Source organism: Phoxinus phoxinus (genome assembly GCF_949152265.1).
Source record: "Phoxinus phoxinus genome assembly, chromosome: 15".
Lineage (NCBI taxonomy): Eukaryota > Metazoa > Chordata > Actinopteri > Cypriniformes > Leuciscidae > Phoxinus > Phoxinus phoxinus.
In genome coordinates, this window is record NC_136890.1 from 33,363,702 (window position 1) to 33,388,001 (window position 24,300).

Genomic DNA, 24,300 nt, shown 5'->3' on the forward strand with positions numbered 1-24,300 from the left:
TTTTGCCCCATTATCTTAAATATTGATGGAATTCTAAATGCATTTTAATAGAGTAAATCACGTATGTAAGTGTGCTAGGTGTGTTTTTGTAAAGTGAGGGACATACTTGATAATGTCAGATCACATATCGTTAAAACAACAATCATGATGTTATCGCACACCCCTAGTTGCTGGAGCTAAACTAAACACTTCTCTCTAATGCATTCATATACATTTTAACCTAAAATCTTGCTAATGGAACAAATAAAAGTTCATGGATGTGTTATTAGTTCAGTACTTATAAACATTGTGCTCCCTCAAAAATACTGACAGTTTGATTCATTGGATCTCGCGTAACTGTGTGTGTGTGCGTGTGTGTGTGTGTGTCCCGCTGCAGTTCTTGGTGACGTGGCACACGATTGATGCCGATTCTCCTGAGTTGAGTCACATCTTGTGTTGGGCTCCGGCGGATCCTCCCACGGGCCTGTCGTATTTCTCCAGCATGTATCCGCCACATCCGCTGACCGCACAATACGCCGTCAAAGTCCTGCGCTCCTTCCCTCCTGTACGCCATCACCATCATCATCACATCACTATATTTCTTTATAGCTCTTTAACTTCTGTCTTTATTAATGTAGATTTTACTCTCGTTCAACAGGATGCTATTCTGTTTTACATCCCACAAATTGTTCAGGCTCTCCGTTATGACAAGGTATGTGTGTATGAAATTAAAAGTTAAAGTGCCCCTATAATGTTATTTTAAAGGTTTCTAGTTTTGTTTTTAGATCTCCTACATTAGATCTACAGTCATCCAAGGTCAAAAAACACTTAATTTTCTCATAATATCCACTGCAGCGTCAGCTCTTTTCTCTCAGTGTCTGAAACTGTTCGATTAAGGATTCAGTCTCTAAGCCCCGCCTCTCTGAGAGCTGCTCTGCTGTGATTGGTCAGAAAGTCAAACGCTCATTATCATATCTGAATCTCAGCTCTTGATCACAGTGATACGAACAGTGACGATGGCGTGGGTTTTACCGTATCAATCTCATCAAAGTGGATTTGCTTTATCAGCAGAAAACAGCGTCTTCTCCACATGAACAACACGAACCAAACTCTCCCAGTCTCAGTGTTTGAGGGCGGGGCTAAGAGACGCTGTTCAGCCAATCAAGACCAGAAGCTGGCATTATGCAAATGTGTAACATTGTTACACTGCAACAGGAAGTGCGACTGAATTACTGACGACTCTTTTCAGTTCAGAATCACTTCTTTCTCTTAGGAGACAAAAACTTTATTTATCTGTGAAACTTTGCAGAGATTTTACATTCACACACAGCTTTATTACACACTACATGAAAGATAATATCTGAAAAAGCATAATAGAGGCACTTTAAATTACTTTAAATATAATATGGACAACTAATGAAAAAAATAAGTTAGATTTGTAAAGGTATAAATCAAGTTGCATGCATCATTTTAATATTCTGTAAAAGTATAAATATGTTGTATATGCAGGTCATATATTGCATTGTGTGTGTGTGTGTGTGTGTGTGTGTGTGTGTGTGTGTGTGTGTGTGTGTGTGTGTGTGTGTGTGTGTGTGTGTGTAGATGGGGTACGTGAGAGAATACATCCTGTGGGCGGCACAGAAGTCTCAGCTTCTGGCACATCAGTTCATCTGGAACATGAAGACCAACATCTACACCGACGAGGAGGGACACCAGAAGGACCGTGAGTGCTCTCCACCAACATCCGCTCGATGTGAAGATCTCGTCAGTGATGTTGCTTCTGTGTGTGTTTTTTCTAGCGGACATCGGGGAGCTTCTGGAGCATTTGGTGGAAGAGATCATCGGGTCTCTCTCGGGTCCAGCGAAAGATTTCTACCAGCGCGAGTTTGACTTCTTCAACAAGATCACCAATGTCTCAGCCATTATAAAGTAATAGAAACCTGCCGTTAGCATGGTTGTGTTCCGGTCATTATGACTCTTTTCCCCAAAATGCGAGTTAGCGTTATCACGTTGGAATAAAACTCACTGACTTTGCTTTCCAAAAAGTTTTTTTTTTTTACATTTATATTAGAGATGCACCGATTGATCGGCTGGTGACCGGTCGGCCAGTCTGATGTATGCCGGTCAAATGCACTCGGGCTCCGCATGATTTACATCGCGCAACATCGGAACGCATATGTAGGCTACGTAGGAAACTTTGTGAAGTGCATGTTAATCAATGAGTGCGTTTACACCGCGAGCAGGAGCATCGCGTGAGCAGCAGTGAAGCACTGGTTTCGGTGCCGAGTCTATTTAAATCAATTAAAGTGAAAGCACACTTTTAATGGAGAAAATAAATATGATTTCACACAAAAAGTGCCCAAAATACACAGATTTTGCATGTGTAGTGTTTTAACAAGAACTGGAGTAGCTATGTCAGAAAAGAAAATGAAGACTCAAAAATATTTATAGAAAATTTACCCAGTGAAACTTCTCTTTATTATTCAGTTTGGGTAAAAGTATATGGTGTTCTATTAAAAAAAATAAATATATATATATATATATATATTTATATATTTCTGTGTGCTGTAAAGTGGTCAGAAAAAATGAAATCGGTATCGGCAGGTCAAACTCAATAGGAATCGGCCTAGAAAATTGTAATCGGTGCATCTCTAATTTATATAGCATATTTCATACACTGGTTATTCAAATTCATAATGCTTCACAGAAAATGAATTAAAATAATCGCAAATTAAAAGTGAAAAGATGACACGTAGATAAACTATAAAGATAAAGATCTCATCTGTCAAAATATGAAGTCTCTCATTATGCTATATTATCACCAAATGTAGGATTCAATCCTTTCATCAACTTGTGTTCTTTCAGTTACCATAGGTTATTTATTTATTTCTGTAACTGATTGATCTTAGGCCTTGATCTGAGCTGATGATCATCCGTAGTTTTGAGGAGAATACGCTTGAATGAACTTCACTTCACTGAAAAACTGGTGAATCAAGTCAGATCATCGAGGCCTACGATCAATATCAATCAATCCAAGATCAATATATAACCTATGGAAACTGAAAGAACACAAGTTGATGAAAAGATTGAATCCTACATTTGGTGATAATATAGCATGATAAGAGACTTATAAGCAATTTTCTGTTGGTCAGTATTTTTTTAACAGGAACACCAAATTAGGTTGAATAAGGGTTACATAGGACTTTAAGATTAATTCTACAGGTTTTTATAAGAGTTGTGTGGGTTTTATGTAATTTTGTTGTTGTTGTAATTGTTGGTTTTTTGAGCCTTTGCCTAAAGACAATGTTCTACTCTGTGGGAATAGACAATGAAGCTTTTGATTTTTAAAGCATGTCTAACATCACTGTTTTATCTTGAGATGGCACTAGTTTTCCATTCTCGTCTCATGTTTGAAGCTGAGATCTTCTGTTTCTCTGCTCATATTTCAGGCCCATTCCTAAAGGAGACGAGCGGAAGAGAGCGTGTCTGCGAGCTCTGTCTGATATCAAAGTCCAGCCAGGTTTCAATCTCTTCATTATCAGATCACTCTTTGTTCTTGGCTGATATTACCACCACTTTTAGTTACAAAACCGTTCATTTGATGTTTCTCAGGCTGTTATCTGCCCAGTAACCCTGAGGCCATAGTCCTAGACATCGACTACAAATCTGGAACTCCAATGCAAAGGTACAATCCTCACTGAAAGAGCCCTTATTATACTATTTTAAAGTTCTTAGTTTTATTTTAAATCTCCTACAGTAGATTTACATGCATCCAAGGTCAAAAAACACTTAATTTTCTCATAATATCCACTGCAGCGTCAGCTCTTTTCTCTCAGTGTCTGAAACTGTTTGATTGAGGATTCAGTCTCTAAGCCCCGCCTCTCTGAGAGCTGCTCTGCTCTGATTGGTCAGACGGCCCAGTCTGCTGTGATTGGTCAGAATCCAAACGCTCATTATCATATCTGAATCTTAGCACTTGATGCACAGTGATATGAACAGTAACGATGGCGTGGGTTTTACCATATCAATCTCATCAAAGTGGATTTGTTGTGATTGGTCGGAAACCAAACGCTCATTAACATACCTGAACAGTAACGACGGCGTCGGTTTATCAATCTCAGCATTTTGAAGCGCATGTGAAGTGGAATTGCTTTTACTTCTCGACATGAACGACACAAACCAAACTCTCCCAGTCTCAGATACACTACAGTGTTTGAGGGCGGAGCTAAGAGACGCTGTTCAGCCAATCACGACCAGAGGCTGGCATTATGCAAATGAGTTACAAAGCTACGCATGTTCAGCAGGAAGTGATACTGAATTACTGACGACTCGTTTCAGTTCAGAATCACTTCTTTCTCTTAGGAGACAAAAACTCAATTTATCTGTTTTTATGTGTGTTTAATGGGGTTTAGATGCACAATAAAGTCACGTGTCTGTGTGTTTTCCCCCTCAGTGCTGCCAAAGCGCCGTATCTGGCCAAATTCAAGGTGAAACGCTGTGGAGTGAGTGAACTCGAGAAAGAGGGTATGCAAATCATTACGGCACAAACATAATTCTGTTATTCCTGAAGCAAACAGCCATACGTCTGCTGTAGATGACAATCACTGTGTGCAAATATTACAATGACATTGTTAGCAATTACGCAGCCATTGAATGTGAATGATTTTCCTCAATTATTTTAATTATTGTATTATGGCTGTATTATAATAATATTAAAGGGGTGTTTGATTATGATTTCACTTTTCTAACTGTAGTTAGTGTGTAATGTTGCTGTTTGATCATAAACTACATCTGCAAAGTTACAACGCTCAAAGTTCAGAGCAAAGGAAGATATTTGCTTTTAAAGAAATCACTTTTTAAGGACTACAACAAACGGCTGGTAGGAACTACACAACATTCCTCCCGGGTTAGTGACATCACCAACCCTCAAATTTACATAAACCCCGCCCCCTGAACACGATTTATAGATTATCATGACAGAATATTCTAATCAATGACTAGAAGATAACTACACATAATCTACATAAATTCATCAACTAACCATTCAGAAATGTCCTGTTGCTTCTACATGTGTCTCTTCTTCTTGAGTCTCTGACTCCGGTTTGAACATAAAAGGCTGAACGTTTTTGACATTTTAAGTGCGTGTGTGTGTGTGAGGTAAAAGGACACAAGTTCTTGAAGCTCCGCCCCCTGTGCCGGGAGCAGCAGCTCATTTGCATTTAAAGGGACAGACACAAAACTGGTGTGTTTTTGCTCACCCTCAAAAAGTGACACTTTAACATGCAATATAAAAATATCTGTGGGGTATTTTGTGCTAAAACTTCACACACACACTCTGGAGACATCAGAGACTTATTTTACATCTTGTGAAAAGGGCATTATACCACCACTTTAATAATAAATAATTTTAGAAATTTAAGAAGAAAGTCTTAGGGATAATGGTGCTTTTCAAGCACGCCAACACATGAAGTATGATGACACGCTCCTCTTACACTCGTGTGTGTGTGTGTGTTTGCAGGTTTATTGTGTCGCTCGGACTCACTGGATGAAGCTCAAAACGGAGAAGACGCTCAGAAGATCTGCTGGCAGGCGGCCATCTTTAAAGTAGGAGACGACTGCAGACAGGTATCAGCTTCACCTTGACATCTCATGTGCTTTGCTTTTGCCGTCCTTTATCTACTTATTAGTTTACATTTCGGCTATGAAATCTGAATGGATGAGCCAACAACTCAAAGCCGTAGTAAAATAGCTTATATATACAGTATTCACTCCTGTGACGCACATCATCATTATACACTAACTGGGGAATTAACTATAATAGTTTGTGAGATCATTTATTATTGTATGAATGTTAACAAAGATCTGTTTATTGTTTATTAGCATTTGCATCTTTTTTTTACCTGTTAAAACCCCTAATATTTCTTTTTCTAATTTAAATTGCACAAATGATAAATAAACAGAACAGAAACATGTGTATAATATCTCTATATATATATATATACTGTTGACTTATATATATATATATGTATATATATATATAAGTCAACAGATTTAAACTGTAGATTTTTAGAAAATATTATCAAATTCATTGCATTTAAATATGCATTGTGTTTAAATCATGTTTATCAGGTGTAACATATTTAAGTAGAAAAGTTTGGTTTAGTGGTTCTGATATTGTCTTCCTCCAGGACATGTTGGCTCTGCAGATCATCGGTCTGTTTAAGAACATCTTCCAGCTGGTGGGACTCGACCTGTTTGTGTTCCCGTATAGGGTGGTAGCGACGGCACCTGGCGTGAGTTATGTTATTTATTTTTATAATATAATATCGTCACCTTCCTAAAATAATTGCCCAAGTCATTTAATCAGGTTTCTCAGAAAACACAAAAAACTGAACCTAATTTCAGAGGCCGAGTAGGTTTTCGTTCTTCTAGATGCATCAGCCATCTTGAAAAGCTTGTAAAATTGCCTAAGTCTCATTGTCTTTTGACTTAGGCCATTATACTACAGGGGTAGAATTGCATGATCTGTTCAACTGAGGATGTGGCCGATTTTACCAGAAGCCAGCATCACGAGAAGATGACTTTTGCAAAAAAAAAAAATCAAATTTCATTATTTTAATTTTAAAAATATATATTTAAAATTTTTATTTATTTAAATAATGTTATTTTTATCCACACTTATTCCTACGCCCCATGACGCTTTGTGCGAATTATGTGTGTAACTTCCGTTGAGCTGTAAACAATCAGTGAAAGACTCGCTCTATGAACGCAATTTAAGAAAGTGTCACCATAAGACGACGTTAATCTACTCACCGTTCAAACATCAAACATTAAAAGGAAATTTAAAAGTGTAAAAGCATCAACAAGGTACTTTCAGCTGACCAAATAACCCCAAAAGCGCGAGTCTGTGGTTAAATATCACATATATCTGTAACTTATTGCCTTAATCAAAAATGTTCATTAGATTCAAGATTCAAGAACTTTATTTGCCATTTGTGTTTGCACACATAGGAACTCTTGTGTGGTTATTGCTCAGAGAGTCAAGTCACGTTTAAAAGACACACAAGGAAGACAAAAATCTATAAAACATTATAACATTATAAATTATAAATTGCACAAAACTCATTAAAAGTGTAAATTTGCATTATAAAATTGCACAAGTATATTGCACAGGCCCCATAGACAACATGATATATTATATTATAGTACAAAGTTACGTTATAAATAAATAAATAAATAAATAAATAAATAAAGTGCACTAGTATTATTGCACAGGCCCTGGAGACAATAGTTCATTTTGTTTTGGCCAAGAGTCTCACTGTGGCTGGGAAAAGCGTGTTCTATGTGTGATAATGCTGTCCGCTCGTCTATGCCTGAGATTGTATGTGCAGTTTTTGCTTAACTTCAGCATTACGTGTTACTATTTCAAAATGATTTCCGTCATTTTGACAAATTATAAATTGCATTTACCTGTGAAAACACACCTGGAAAGAGACGTGAGGATTTGAGGAGGATTATTCGTGCATTCCAGTGAATTATTAATGGAATATATCGTAAATTAAATTCGGGAGAACAGAACATAACGGATAAGCTTTATTTGTTTGGCAAACTTATGATTTTAAATGATTAGTTTTCACCTTTTTGAGTGGAAGTTCCCCAAACCGGAAGTGTCGCCCATAATTCAAAACGCAGTGAGATCGTCAGGAATAAGGTGGATTTAAAATTTTCTTTTTAATCTTTAGTATAAATCATTTTTTGAAAAAATATTTTAATTTATTTAAAATGAGAACGAGTTTTGCCGGCTGGCATCACACGTCTTTTTTCCCACTGATTTTCAGTTGCAGTCGTGTTGTTTTGATTTTAATCAGGTTTATTACATTGGTAATACTTCAGATTCGTACAGTAGTGAAGAACTGAAGATCTGTAGTCCTCGTCTAAACCAGTCCCTCTGCAAACACACAGCCACACACAATCTGTCATCCGTGTGTAACTGACCATCTTTATATGCTAAACTTACACAACTAATAAAATAAGACATCCGAACAGTCTGTGTTTGTTGATTGAAGCGGCACATGATCATTACCTGAAGGGACACACACACACATCTCACTCCCTGTATTGCATATTAATTCCCTTTATTACGATGGTTTATGTTTGTTTGCTGCTCCTGATCTGATTTGCAGTGCGGAGAGAAATGACTTTCGCCAAAGCTCTTGTTTCGAGTTGGCTAGTAGTGTGACAGTGTGACCAGTGGCGTATCCAGGACATTTTTACTGGGGTGGCCAAGATGGGACACAAAGCTAGTGTGGGGTGGCCATATCTATTATAAAGTAATGTTATGTAAACCTTGAAACTCGCATGAACAATAGAGGATTCTAATAATAGTAACAAAGTGCAATAGAGGTAGCTAGTTCTTGCTTTTTGCTCATTCTCCTGCTACAAAATGCTTTCACATAGGCCATAAGACCACAAGACAAGACTTAAAGTCCAATGATGCCAACTGGTGGAATGGTACACAGAAGTCACGGTTCGGTATGAATTCGGTACAATGGAGGGAAAAGCAAAACAAAAATGCAGAAGGCATTTTTATTTTATTGTGCATGTCTCAGTCTGTACCACCTAGTGTCATACAGTCCCATGAGCAGCTGCAACAGCCTGAAGTGTGTAAAGTAATATGTGAACAGTAAACAATAAGTACCCCACATTATCTTGTTAACATTAAGTTAGTTAACATTAACTTGTAAACAAAATAAGACAATCAGCCATACAACTGAAAATACAGCATCTCTTATTTATGTGCTGATTGCCTAATCCTAACCTTGCGTCTAAATGAGTTGCTTACATTAACAAAATGAGCCTACAATAGAAGACATAAGCCCTTTAAATAAAAATAAATGGCCATGTTTTATAAAAAGGTTCACAAAACTAAATAAAAATGATTAGAAAATATGTAACGTTAATTTAGTTGTAGGTTACGTTCTCATATCCATTTTTTCTCTCTAATGTCACGGAATAATCTGGTTTACTGCTTTACACAACTCTTTTGTAGTGTGGTTTTGGTCTACTAAAGTGTTGTACTTAAATAAACATTCACGAATGTACCTTACTACTTCTCGCCGCCGATTCCTGGTGGTTTAGAGAACACCAAGTCGCATGTCGTTTCAAAGAAGCGAGCGTGAAGTAAATGCCTCGTCCATTTGGGGAGGCGCGCGCGCCGTCATCGGAGGCTCGCGCTGCGGAGGCGAAAGTATAAACAAACCTAGCTTACGGCGGGGCTACATACAGATTAGGTTTCCACAAATAACCCGCGTATCTAGCAGTAGTTCCGCAGCATTACATTCATTAATTTGCACGCGAGTTTTATTTATTTTTTATACCATGTATTCTCCGTGTAAATTCATGCACCGAACCGTTTCGGTTCAATACGAATACATGTACCGTTCCACCCCTATGCTGACAGATTAAAAATATTTTAAGGATTAAGGTGCTTCTTTAAAAAGTAACTTTTGAACATTGTACTGGCCCTAAATCAGTTGATCAGCTGTCATCATTGACAGCATCTCTTGTTGTGTTGACGAACATGCAACCACCTATCAGATCTGGGGTGGCCACAGGGGTGGCCAATGAGCTTTCAGGGGTGGCCCTGGCCACCCCAGGCCACCCCCTAGAATCGCCACTGAGTGTGACACCAGCCGTTATGTTTTTGGTGTGACAGTCCTGTGTTTGTCCCGCAGTGTGGCGTTATCGAGTGCATCCCAGACTGTAAGTCCCGAGATCAGCTGGGACGACAGACGGATTTCGGGATGTACGATTATTTCCGTAACCAGTACGGAGACGAATCCACTCTGGCCTTCCAGAAGGTGAGAGAAGCCTCATGTCTCCTGTCACTGAACTCTGTTCCTGTGCGTGTTTCTCAGTGTCCACTAGAGGGCGGCAGCAAACTTCCACACGATGAGTTAAAATCATACAAACGCACTATAAAATGAGCTAAAACATCTAAAAAGCTGTTTCTTTCCTATTTTTATTTTTTTATATATTGTGTGTTATTTGTTTGTTTTTTGGAGATCCAGGATTCCTACAGTCTTGAAAAACCTGGAAAATATGGGGAAAAGTCATGTAAATTAAAATGATTGTATATGAATTACTTTTGTAATGCCAAGCTCTAATATATTTTATCAGGTAATGTAGAAATTAAGGACTTTAAAAACTTTAAAATAAGCTAAAACAACTAAAAACCAATGCATTTCCAACTGCATTTAATTGACTTTATTTTTATCTTATTCATTTTATCTTTTTATTATTATTTATTTTTATTTATTTTAATTTATTTGATTCATTTTGTTATTTATTTAATTTAATTTAATTTTGGAAAAGTAATGTAAATTAATAGTATATGAATTGCTCTAGAAAATGCCAAGCTCTAATATATCACATCAGGCACTATAGAAATTAAGTAAAAATATCTTTATTCTTAATTCTTATCCATTTAATAAACAATGATTGTAAAAGTCATGCAGATTCATTGGTTTAAACGGGTTAACAACCCTGAAAAACAGCTATTAACGTTTTTGTAATTCTGAAACTTAATTTTAAATAAATTTAATTATATTTATTTATTTTCATTGTAACTTTTTTGAAATTAGGACTGCCTATAGATTAAAATATTTTTTTAAAGCAAAGCTTAGGGCTAGGCGGACTTCAAATATAGTTGTACATCCACATTTATGAATTTTACGCGTTTGCTTTTATCCGAAGTAAAAGCGGTTGTGAACGATGGGAGTCGAAACACAGTTTCTGTGTGTGTGTCTGCAGGCGAGGTATAACTTCATCAGGAGTATGGCTGCGTACAGTCTTCTGCTGTTCCTGCTCCAGATCAAGGACCGACACAACGGGAACATCATGCTGGACCGACACGGACACCTCATCCACATCGGTGAGACCTCAAACCATCATAACGCTCTGTTCTGGGTTTATCATGAGTGTGTATCATGTGTGTATCTTGAGTGTTTCTAATGTGTGCGTCATGAGTGTTTCTAATGTGTGTGTGCTCTTCAGATTTCGGCTTCATGTTTGAGAGTTCTCCGGGTGGGAATCTGGGCTGGGAGCCGGACATCAAACTGACGGATGAGATGGTGATGATCATGGGCGGGAAGATGGAGGCCACGCCCTTTAAGTGGTTCATGGAGATGTGTGTGCGCGGATACCTGGCCGTCAGGTGAGATGTGTGTGTGAACATGTCTATTAAAAATGGATGAAGTCGATTTCCTGAATGCATTTCTCTCTTCCACCCTGCAGGCCGTACATGGATGCTGTGGTTGCCTTGGTAACGCTGATGCTGGACACAGGGTTGCCCTGCTTCCGCGGTCAGACCATCAAACTGCTCAAGTGAGTTTGAAGCAACTATGATGGAGCAGAAGGAACAAATGTCTTTGAATTTGTATGTGTATGATATTTGATAAATTATTTTTTGATACATTAAGCAATGGAAGAACCTTTTTTTTATTATTGAAATCAGTACTTCACAAACATTTCAAAGAAATAAACAAATAAATGTTTGGGTTTTTTTTCTCACGGAGAATTATTACGTTTAATAAAATGTAAATTACTGTGCAGAATTAATAAAAATGCATCATGGCAAGAAAATCTCAAGAAAATCTCCAAAAAACACTTACCGTAAATTACATATTTGCATATTGAAAGTAATTTAAGTTTTGAGAAATCAAGCTATGGAAAGGCATTTTTGAAATGACATCAATTCTTTCTTACAAACTGAATTGATCTCTGAATAACAACACCGTTGTCTTTTTAAAGCTGCTTTACATCTGAAATTAAATTAGTCTCATATTTGATGAAGTTTGCATTTGCGACATTGATTCTGTTATTTTTATGTGTTGTACTATATGAAGCTGCTTTGAAACAATCTGTGTTGTATAAAGCATTATAGAAATAAAGGTAACCTAACTTGACTTTACAGAAATTATGAAAAAATAGACAAATATATTTACATGAATGCATATTTGTTGTTATGAACATGGAGAGTTAATGAGTGATAAATGTAAGCATCCGTGCAGAATGAATAAGAATGCATCATATTAGATGGCAAAAACATCTCCAGAAACGCTTCATCATGAGCAGCAGGAGAACGTGTGTGTGTTGTGTGAAGATCTGAAGTGATCATGTGTTGTAGGCAGCGCTTTAACCCTGGCGTGAGTGAGAAAGAAGCGGCGGCTTTTATCATCAAAGTCATTCAGAACTGCTTCCTGAGCAGCAGGTCAGTGTGTGTGTGTGTGTTTTACTAGATTTAAAACAACAAAATCTGTGCTCATCATATTTCATATGGACATTAAACATGATGCTCAAAGGGAACCTGTTATGCTTTGTTTGATTTGACCTTTCCTTTAGTGTGTAATATTAGCTGTTTGTGCAGGTAAACACAATCTGTCAAAGGCCAACAGAAAACACGGGTCGCCCTGCCATTATTTCTGTGACTTAAGCCGAGTTCACACTTAACGATTTTCGCTCGCCGACAGCTTTTGGGAGATCGCTGACAAATGCCCGAAATCACAGGCTCGTTCACACGAGTGACAATCACGCAGTGTGAATTATCAAAGATGCGATCTGAGAGAATCGCTGACGCCTGTGAGATATCTGGCATGCTAAATATCTGGATCTGCCGGCGATTCACAATCCTGCTGTGTGAATGTGTTCTGACTGAAAACTACACCGGTGATGACCGACAGCCAATGAGAGAGCAGGATACAGGACAGCGGGGAGTTCAGGGACGAGTTGTAGACCAGAATATCAGTATTTTAATAGATATATTTACAATTGACCCTTCGCAGGGAGCTTGATTGGCAGGTGATCTGACCAATCATACTTCGCCAGCCGCCATTTTGTCAGTCAAAGCAGTCAGGAGAGTTAGTAGATTAATGGGAGGATTTGAGCTTGAGAAGCGGAGTGTACTGCAGTAGTATATTCCTGCACAACCGGAGGCTGCAGTTTTAGGACCGCAGTTTTAGGACCCCAGTTTTAGGACCCCAGTTTTAGGACCGCAGTTTTAGGACCGCAGTTTTAGGACCCTAGTTTTTTGTGACAGCGCCACCTACCGAACTGGATGATATAGCGGCGGCTGCTGTTTCAGGACCGCAGTTCTAGGATCCAGGTGGTTTAGTTTGTACATCAAGATCCACCTTGATCCTAAGTCTCATTAGAAAAAATATATATATTTTAACAAATAAGATTATGGAATAGAATAGCTCCTGCAGCAGGTGGATTAGAGCAAGTAGCATCAAGCTACACGACACAATTTAAAAGATTAATATTAAACTTTTACTTAAAGCTCACTTTAAACCACCATCGAGTAAGATAGGATATTTGTACCATATTCCGGTCGCGGTTTAAAATGGTTTTAAGTCATAAAAAGATGTTGAAATATGGTATAATAAAGCAATTTATATGCAGCTTATGGCTACACCTTGCTTGGCAATACTGTAAACATTCTTAATTCATATGAAAATACCCAAAATTGCACGAAAATCACACACAAACCACATACTCGAAATCGTGCATTTATTAGCTTCTTGTTTCAGGTGAAGAGATGTGTCTTAGCTTTGTTATCACGGATAACAGGACCGCGTCATGCAGAAGGGCAGGATTATTGTCACGTTGAACCACGTGAGATGATTGACAGCTGTACAGCGAATGAGACTTGCGTACATTACTGACGCAAATCAGGAAGAGGAGACCCAGATCTCTCTGTGTTCGCTGTTTGAGTTTTATCATAAACACTATCGAGTCTTAAATCTTTCTAATGATGCTCAGTTTGTCCAGATAAAATAAGTAAGAGTGTGATGTTTTAACGAGTAATGAATGTTGAACAACAATCTGTTGTGATCAACAATGTGATCTTTTATCTTTGCCGCGAAAGGGGTTAAATTTGTGTTTTTGGTAATCCAGTTCTGTAGGTGGCGCTGTCACAATAAACTAGGGTCCTAAAACTGCGGTCCTAAAACTGGGGTCCTGAAACTGCAGCCTCCCGTTGTGCAGGAATACCCTTCTCGTGTACTGACGTCTTTCCGCGGTTAAAACAACATTCCTTCTGATGTTCATTCATGTTTATTTGATGCTATAAATGAACTAGAAGGAAGAGATGATCGGTTCACGAGCATAAACCCCGTCTCCTCATCATGGGTGAGTGATTCGCTATGCCGAGACGACGCTGTTTTTTTCACTGCGAAGGCAAAGAAAACATTACATGGCCTTCCAATAGTGGCGCCATAAAGAGACAGGAACTACAACAGTGTAGAAAACAGGCGCCGCAGCAATGAACCGTGTGAGGAAAAGTGTGTTTTTAACTTAAAATCATGGAAAAATCTGATCCAAAGCACAAACATCCACAGCGAAGCAATATTGTTGCTCAAATTGGGTGCTCACCAAGGAAATTAATAAAAAGGAAAAAAAGACGACACACCATGGCTCCAAAAATTTGAAAAATTTAACATTTTAACATGGTAACGTTTCAACAGTGTTGGGGAGTAGTTAACTACAAGTAGCGACGCTACTAACTTAACTACATTTTTCAGTAGCTTGGCAGTAGCTCAGTTGCTTTTTAAACAGTGTAGCTTTTCCAGTAGCTAACTACTTTTTGCAGCAAGTAGCGGTGTAGCGCGAGCAAAAGCTACATTGCGTTTTGTCGAGCCTGCGCGAATCAGCGCGATGCCAGGATATTCTTCTTCTTTTAGAGTTGTGACGTTCGCGAACGAACCGATTCTTTTGAACGGCTCATAAACATGAACGATGGGATGGGAGCCGAGTCGCGGCTGGAGGGGAGCCGTTCTTTCTTTCCTATGCGTGTTTCACACAGATGCACACAAATTAGCTCCTCCGCGAGACAGAACAGTTATAGGGAGAGGGGCGCACCCAGCGCAGGGGTGTTGTGTGATGATAGTTGTGTTCCATTTTATTTATTCTAATTTTATCTACAGTATATTTAAAACTTTAAATATTTTTTGTTTTCTATCAAAATGTTCTTGTGTGGAAGTGTTTGTAGTAAAAGCTGTTTTGCACAGAAATTCATTGCAGCCGGCTTTGTTTTTGATGGTTATTTGTGAGTAGGTATGAATAACATAGTCAACGTAGCTTTACACATACACACACTTTGGTAAATCCAAAATAGTGATGTCACTGTCTAAGCAGAGCGATGTTGTGCGACCCTATGGCCACACATGACAAATGAGGTAATAATCAATATTTCAGAATAATTCAAACTCAGATATTGGTGTGTGATATCTGAGTTTTAATTAATTGACTACAAATCTCATTAGTTGAGAAACAACTAATGTTAATTACCCATGGCCTTATTTGTCCAAGTTCATATTTGTTGCAATTTTGCACTTTTGACAAACAGTCTGATATATTTGAGTGTAGTGTGTAATAAAACAATACTCTTTGAAATCATAATGTATTGCATTGTTTTAAACACTAAATATTTTACTTAAAACATTCCTCAGACACTTATTCAGTTATTTATAATATACGTTGTTCAAAAAAATCAAAAGTAGTTTCAATGTAGCTAGCTACTTTTTGATAGTAACTTGTAGTGTAGCTAACTACTTTTCCAAAAGGGTAGCTTGACTGTAGTTTAACTACTTTAACTTACGAGTAGCTTGTAGCTTGTCAAACTACAGTTTCAGAGTAGCTTCCCCAACACTGCGTTTCAAATACGTAGGCTCTTCATTAGAGAATATAATAATTATATATTCGTCAGCTCATCTGGTGTGCCGCCTTTTTTCCCCTTTTTTAACTTAAAATCATGTAAATGTATTCTAGCAAACCCCCAAAATGATGAGCTAGAAAATGAAGAAACTCAAGACTCCAATGGAGTTCAGAAACAGTGACACTGATGTAGAGAAGAACTCCCACTCGAGGAACTTTAAAACCTTTTTCATGATTAAACAGCAACATTACACACTAAAGAAAGATGAATATGGAAAAGTCATGTTTAATAAATAATGCATGAATTACATGAAATGTGTTTTCATTTGTTCCAGGAGCAAAACGTATGACATGATCCAGTACTATCAGAACCAGATCCCTTACTGAAGACCAGAGGCGTGTGTGTGTGTGCGCGTGTGTGTGTGCGCGTGTGTGTGTGTGTGCGCGCGCGTGTGTGTGATGAGCTTGCATGGATTGATACACACTTATATCAGCACTAATGAGACTTTTCTTCACACGATGAACTTTCTGCTGCATGATGATTTAAATTATACTTTATTTTAAAGTCAATTTTGTGCCATTTTTTTTTGGGTTTTATTTGATGTGATTTTGTTTATGGCCTTTAATAATTTCCAGAGAAATCATGTCGTTAATAAACAGCAGATGTTTTTATGGACGTGGACGGTCTGGACTAGAGACAAATGTCAAATTTTAGAGGCTTTTAGATTTGCATATTATAATTGATTGATTATATTTATGGTTGAAATGTTTGCCATCCTGTGAATCTTGATTTGTTTGCAGCTCTGAATTTGTGTATTAATATTTCAGATTTTAGGGTCACATGACCTGATCAATCGCTGCTTGTTTTGCAGTATATGACTGTTTATTGATCAGTTGATTGTGCAGTAAGTGATTAATATTTGTACGCTCGTTTGTACGGTTGCATTAATTCTCTCTCCTCTCTTTATATTCTCATTCCTTTTGGATTATTTACTGTCTGTGATATTTAATAAATGTCTTCAGTAATTGCTTGTACGCATTTGTAAAGCTTCTTTACTGTGCATGTGATAATCCCAGATGTCAAATATAGCGGATCAAGTGTTTTTATTTATTTAGTGTACAAAATGCATCAAATGTACGGTCAATAGGCCTATCTGTGTTTTCAATGGGTTGTTCACACAGTGATTTGAAGTTACCAAAAGTCGTTCATATTACTATTGTAGTATTATGTGAGATTACAAATGAAAATACCTTCTAGAAACCAATAAAACAGCAACATTGTTTGTCAGAAATTTACATTTCTAATTATATACAGTATGTCAAGATAGAAAATTACTTATTACTATACTTAAATACAGTAAATAATTCTTTAAAATATATTAATTAATTTATTTATTAATGATGCCTTTAAAGTGTAATACGCGTTACAAGAACAACTGGTAATGTACACATCCTTGTTGTTAAGCATAGAAATCACAAAATATGAATCCACACTATAGGCTACACTCAAAATCATAAACTTTCCCCCCGCCACTTTTGAAGTTTTGGTTTCACCCTTGTAGTGTAGGGAATCAAACCCTGATGTTTCTAGAACCATGAACTCCAGGAACACACTTGGCCTCATTCATGAAATTTTCGTACATTTATATGAGTAAATTCGGAGTAATTTGCGTGTAAAAAACACCTGCTAAACAAATGCCTGTTGCTCTTCTGAAAACGGCCAGATGGAGGCGCTGCGTTTTTCACGCTCAAGCCTACTTGCTATGATTATAACAATATATGCCAGGAGGTAGTAATCTGTTATTTATAATCTATCTGATTTTGAAAATAATTAGTTTTATTAACAATTACTGAATATAAAGATGCAATATTATAATATCTTCCATATTAACTTCTCCATTGTTGTCCAGGCGTTATACACGGAGGATGATTGGTCGGTGTGGTATTTGTCCCGCCCATCCTCCACTGTGATTGGACGGCTGGGTAAAAAGTGACAGTGATGAGCGCTGCATTTTACCATAGACAGTATTTACCCAAAGTTGAACAGTTTAATAATAGGCTAATAATAAAATAAAATAAACTCGACACGCACCCATCCAAACTTATCTTCCCAGCACTTTCAGAGCTTGAGTTGAAGCTAAAACGTTCAAATGTTTTGATAGGGAGCAGGTGAAAAGTTCTAAGAATATTTCAAAAATATGACCAAGACTTTCATTAATCCGGAAATTTACGTCAGAACAGCTTTATGAACGATAAACACAACAATTCGTTCTGCTCGTGTTTCGTGAGGCCCACTGTCCCTTAATCTGTCATTTAAACTGTTTAAAATATAAGTTCAGTTCAACATATGGAGCTCTGCAAATTTACTGTTTCGCCTTTGTTTGACAGGGTTGCCAACTCTCACGCTTTCAGCATCAATCTCACGCTCTCACGCACAGGCAAGAAATCCCTTTTTCTCCCCTCTCAATCCGTTAATTTTCTATTGTTGACTGACTATGACTAGACCACAAAGTGTATTAATGACAGGAGAGGAGTTTAGCTGAGCCCACAGCTGTAACATCTGCCAACAACGTTCTCACTGCAGTATTTGCTGATCGTTGATTCGCTGAAAACCTTTGCACGTGATAGGTCAGTTGCGTGTGAGAAGTTCGGAGCATAGGTTCGGAGTCGGAGCCACTGATGCGCGTTTGAAAGTTTGAATGACAATCAAGGTAAGCAGATAATAAAATAGTGTGCCTTGTAAGTTGTCACTACAGACGTAGCCTTGCCTAATCAGTCTGTGTGCCAAGAGTACAGTACCGTTGTCCGAGAGCGCGCTCGACAGTGCGCGAGTGAGATCGAGTGTGTCCGAGAGCGCGCGAGTGAGATCGAGTGTGTCCGAGAGCGCGCGAGTGAGATCGAGTGTGTCCGAGCATAAGGATGATCTCTGTAGCCTATTGGTATAATCTGCAGCGTTGTAATTAGTTTACATGGTTATAAAATAAAACTCCAAAATAACCTGCTGGGAACGTTCAAAGAAAACATCTTTGTTTGACTGGTTGTAAACACGACTAGAATTTGGCTTAAATAACCTCTGATGATGACCTGTAGGTTATAAAAATAAAACCCCAAGATATTATATTTTATTATTATTATTTATGTTGGTACATTGTTCAGTATTATATTGAGAGCATTTTTTGTTGGTGTTTACAATGTTTTATAATAATAGTTTGTTCTATTTAGTGTCCATTGCATTCATTTAACATATCTTCACCTTCCTAAAATAATTGCCTAAGTCATTTGAAAATGAAAAGGACTTAGGCAATTATTTTAGGAAGGTGACGATATTTAATATTGGGGGTATTTATTTTTCTTTTTTTTTTTAAGTAACGAAATTACTTTCCCTGGTAAGTAGTTACTTTTGTAATGATGTAACTCAATTACTAACTCAGTTACTTTTTGTGAGAAGTAACTAATTACTTTTTTAAAGTAACTTACCCAACATTGCTCAAATGCGGATGCCTAATTTGTGAAACTTGTGTGTTGTGGTTTTCTGGGGAGGTGGAGTAACTATTATGTGTCCCTTTTGTTTTGAGATTTCTTATTGTTTTGATGTTGTTATTTTACATGTTTGTTATTTAATCACCTCTATCTTTTTTTTTTATAGTGCAATCAATAAATTAGTTATACATAAAAAAAAAAGCGTTCCCATTCAAATTTTTTTTTTTGTACATAAATATGGGTTTATATTAAATAAACAAGGACTGACATTTTTAAAATTAGGGTTACCAAAAATTGTCTCTGCTCGCGCGCACTGAAATTTTACAGAGTCTCACTCCAGCCAAAGTCCCGAAGTTGGCAACCCTGGTTTGATCACTTTTATGGTTGTTTTAATCACAGGAGTCCAGAGGTGGACAGTAACAAAGTACAATTACTTGAGTACTGTACTTAAGTAGGCTACACTTTTAGAGTATCTGTAGCCTACTTGAGTATTATTTCTTTCTGGAAGCTTTTTACTTTAACTTTACTACATTTGAAAGACAAATATTGTACGTTTTACTCTAGGCCTACTACATTTCTGTCAAGGGCCTTGAGTAGAAAGTACATCAGGGATGATTTTGGTCGGAAATGAAAGTCTGGTTGACGTCAGAACTCGACTGATGTTGGTTTCTGACGTCAACCCGGTTTTCAACCACAATACAACATCCGTCCAACGTTGCAGATTAACGTCAATCTGACATTGGATTCAGACATCAACCTAATTTTAATTTTCAACTTTGGGTTTGGTTTTCTAAATGCAAATTTTGTTTTGGAGCACACTAGCTTATAGATAACAGTAAGGCTTACATAGGGCCTATTCATAAAAGCCAAAAAACTGGGAACAGCCATTTGTGTGTCCGAAACCATTGTGGACGTTATTGAGGACACTTATTCAATCCCACGACTGGAACTGTGTTCTTGAAATAAATGTGATATTGATATGAGGGCAGGCATAGATTCAGAGGCATAAGATAGGCCTACTGTAAGTATTACATCAATGCAACAATAATAAAACAATGCATTGACATTTACTTTTATATTCTGTACTTTTACTTAAAGGATAATTCCGGTATTTAACACCTTGAGTCTATATTGTAGTTTGTTTTGGATGAACAAGAGTGGTGGACAACATTTTTTTGACAATGGTTCCTCTCTCGAGTTTTTGACTATAAAAGAATTGGCCATGGACCCATTTAACATTGGAGTCAATGTGCATGTCCGGAAATGTCATTAAAACAGCCAATAATGTTCGTTTACAAAACTGTTAAACTCACCGAGTGGTTAGTGGTGTTCGTTGATGATTATAAACAATATATCGTCGCAATATATGATTCCAATCCGTTTATTTTGCTATAGTGGAACTATTTTTTCAGACACTTCACAACCCTGTAACTTACAAAATGACGAATAAAACACGACAGAAACTGTATTTCGCAACACTTTTTGTTTCTGTAACATCAACTAACATCACTAATCACTCGGTGAGTTTAACAGTTTTGTAAACAAACATTATTGGCTGTTTTAATGACATTTTCGGACATGCCCATTGACTCCAATGTTAAATGGGTCCATGGCCAATTCTATTATAGTCAAAAACTCGAGAGAGAGGAACCATTGTCAAAAAAATGTTGTCCACCACTCTTGTTCATCCAAAACAAACTACAATATAGACTCAAGGTGTTAAATACCGGAATTATCCTTTAAGTAAAAATCAGTCTTTACAACTTTTACTTGTAACGGAGTAATATTTGACCAGTAGTATCTGTACTTTCACTCAAGTAAGGAAGTTGTGTACTTTGTCCACCTCTGCATCATTTTACTGTTGTTGTACAGTATTTATTTCATTCATTTTCATTTTAAATAGGCTATCTGAATTTTCTCAAGTATCCAGGTCATTAAATGTTTTGTATGAAATCTCAATGCAGCTTTCAAGTTCAATATGCCACATATTTCGTAGGCCTGTTTATTTTTGAGAAGACCTGGGATGAAATAAAATGAATAAATTATATAAACCATAAAGCAAACCTTCCAGATTAAATGGGAAATGCTGTAATGTTCATGTTTTGAATACAGGCCGATAACAGATCCTGCCGTTTCCCCTTCCCTGTTCTTTTGTTAAACCACATTTATATCATATTAGATTATATCATAAAGGCTACATTTATATAATATAAGATCAATAATTAACAAAGACAAATGGGCAACATCGTGCGATATTTCATTTGGAAAAGATTATGTTTTTGGCATACTTTACATTTACAATAAGGTTTTATTAGTTAACATGAACTAACAATGAAAAATACTTCTAAAGCATTGATTAATCTAAGTTAAGTTAAATATTTACTATTATTCAAAAATCAAAAAATTATCTGTTAGTAGGCCTAGCCTATAACTGAGAGACCATGAAGTAATGAACATTTGTATTTTTTATTAAACATTAACAAATATTAAAATACTAGAACACATTTTTTGCTGTTGTTATTTAACATTAATTGATCTTATTGTATCATGTTTTTAGGGTGTCCTTGTTGTTCAAAACTGTATAATTCAAGTGGAAGGACACACAGAAAACAGTAATACTTCTCTGATTTTCCAACATTTTGTATTTTGCTTACTGAGGTTTACAATTACTGTTTTGTTTTTAAAAAAATGTTTAAAACATTCAAATCAATTACAAGGCATCTCTTCTGGCCAATAAAAATGTGACACCTGTTAGATGAACCAGAATATCACAAAGGGCAAATTGCAATCGACAAGACCTTGTAAAGAAAACTTTAGGACTTTAAAAAAAGCGAAATAAGCGTAATAAGTCACGAGTCAATATAACCTGTTTTCACTGTCACTTAAAGGAGAAGGGTCCAATCATAGATATCATATAATAAAGGCTAGATGTCTCGTCCGCGCTGCTAGCCAATGGAGGTCGGCGTCTGGCCATCTTGCCACAGGGGGCTCGCTCACTCGTAACCAAGCGGGTAATCCATCCGCCGGAAACTGAAGCTTCCCCGCGGGCCGCCATTGTAGCAGAGCATCTCCTGCTGTTAGCATTGCATTGACTCCCATTCATTTTGGCGTCACTTTGACAGCGAATAACTTTACATCTGAGGCGTTTAAAGACTCCATTTGTCTATTATTTATTTCTAAAGAAACACGACAGTGTATAAAAGGCTTCATTACCTTGTATCTTACGTTATGTCCCCGTAGAAGCAGTTTTAGTAAAAATAGGCTAACGATTGCGTCATAACCACTCGACTCTCTGTCGCACTGTAGAGAAATGACCGTATAGACCGGCGGAGAAGCTCACGGGCAATCGGGGGACGTGGAGGCATAAAGTCTGATAAAGTCGAGGGAGAAGCCCATAGAGAGTGATAAAGTTGCTCCTGCCGCTAGCTCATGGACAGCTAATGCTCACGCTCTCCGTCTCTGAGAGATTCGGAAGGGAATGATTCAGATTCTCTCGGCACAGCGACTAGAAGACTGACAGCTGTCAGACTCACGTCACATCTACGTCATCAAGCTCAGTTTGAGTCTGCGCAGTTCGCCTGGCGATCAGGAAGAGATGCTTCTAATGGGCTTCACTTTTCTCTGTTGAAACCTATGGGGTCGCTGTGTCCAGTTTATATACTGTCTATGCGTTCGAGACTCCGCCTTAAGACATCTCCTTATATGGATATCTATGGGTCCAACTGCAGAACCGCAGAATTATAGCAGTGTGAGGACGCCAGCGCCAGCCTAACAGTCTGATGCCAGAAGTGGGCGGAGCCAGGCATTGTGCTACTCAGCGTTTTGGAACTTTTCAAAGTTCAAAACAATGTTATTATAAATAATTTTTTTAAATGATTTAATGGAAAATATATATTTTATATATATATATATATATATATATATATATATCCACGCCCACTATTTTCCCTCATTTAGTATTCCGTTTCTCTCGGAAATACGTCACAACACTGAGATAAAGTCGGCTGCAACTTCCGGTTCACGTGGACTGAAAAGTTAAAATTATACTTTATCCATTTGTTTTGTTGTGTCAAATGATTAAAAATATAATCATTCAGGTGGCATGACTCTAGTGGGTTTAAATAAAGCAGATTTGTCAAAGATAGCTCAAGCCTTCTTTCTTCTTCTCGAGTTCCACGCAAAATGGCTGACAAGCCACACGAGGCACTGAATATATGAATATATAACATCAGTCTAAACGCGTCTGATTCTTATTGGCCAGAAGAAAAGTGTCATCATATCCGGTGATTTGACGTCAGAATTTGGAAAAATTCTAGAAGATTCTTTTAATTTTCTATATATATATATATATATATATATATATATATATATATATATATCAAATATTATAAAAGATAAGAATTATGTTTTGTCCTATTAACAAAATACAATATACTAGCTAGGCCTACTATTAAGAAATATTAATAGTTTTTTTTAAGTTAAAATGATACTTTATCCATTTGTTTTGTTGTGTCAAATGATTACAAATATAAATTTAACAAAGCTTAAAAAAAAATGAAAACAAAGCTTGAGTGTTTGAACATTTGATTTAATTGAAAAGCATGTTTAGACCATACACAACATAATTCTATGATGGACTGAAAAAACAAAAATGATTAATTTAAATAAAATGTGTTTTTTTCCTCTAAAATAGCAAAAGCATCACACACTAGCTGTGTAATTAATTAAAAATACAAAATCGAACTAAAATTATTATATTAAAATGATATAAAACAAAATCAAATCAAAGAAAATAAATCGTATAAAAGTTATGCAGGCACATATTTAACAATAATTGTAAAGTGTTAAATAAAAATAAAATAAATCAAAACTCCATACACAGTTAATCCTGAGGTGCCTTTCGTCAGGACACTCATAAAGAAAAACTTCCATGTCTTCTTTGAACTAGAAATGAAACATGAAAGGCTCTTTTACTCAATTTGTCCGGTTAAATACTGCTAACTGCTAACAAAAAGGGCGCCTCAGGATTAACTGTGTATGGAGTTTTGATTTATTTTATTTATTTTTCGCTTGACAATTATTGTTAAATATGTGCCTGCATAACTTTTATAAGATTTATTTTCTTTG

At 36.9% G+C, this 24,300-nt stretch overlaps 1 protein-coding gene across 3 annotated transcripts in view; it reads left to right on the plus strand.

Moving 5' to 3' along the window:
* Positions 1-16,728, plus strand: part of pi4kab (phosphatidylinositol 4-kinase, catalytic, alpha b) — an 82,963-nt gene extending 66,235 nt beyond the window's left edge. For all 3 annotated transcript variants that reach the window (XR_013800426.1, XM_079637207.1, XM_079637208.1), the window contains 15 exons: positions 377-544; positions 638-691; positions 1,582-1,702; positions 1,779-1,908; positions 3,429-3,499; positions 3,592-3,664; positions 4,433-4,503; positions 5,498-5,604; positions 6,168-6,272; positions 9,714-9,839; positions 10,792-10,912; positions 11,035-11,194; positions 11,275-11,364; positions 12,167-12,250; positions 16,029-16,728. Coding sequence is in view for 2 of the 3 variants with exons in the window: in XM_079637207.1 (XP_079493333.1) it covers positions 377-544; positions 638-691; positions 1,582-1,702; positions 1,779-1,908; positions 3,429-3,499; positions 3,592-3,664; positions 4,433-4,503; positions 5,498-5,604; positions 6,168-6,272; positions 9,714-9,839; positions 10,792-10,912; positions 11,035-11,194; positions 11,275-11,364; positions 12,167-12,250; positions 16,029-16,080 (1,533 nt within the window). In the remaining variant the exon portion in view is untranslated. The remainder of the gene's footprint in view (positions 1-376; positions 545-637; positions 692-1,581; positions 1,703-1,778; positions 1,909-3,428; positions 3,500-3,591; positions 3,665-4,432; positions 4,504-5,497; positions 5,605-6,167; positions 6,273-9,713; positions 9,840-10,791; positions 10,913-11,034; positions 11,195-11,274; positions 11,365-12,166; positions 12,251-16,028) is intronic.
* Positions 16,729-24,300: the final 7,572 nt, after the last annotated feature.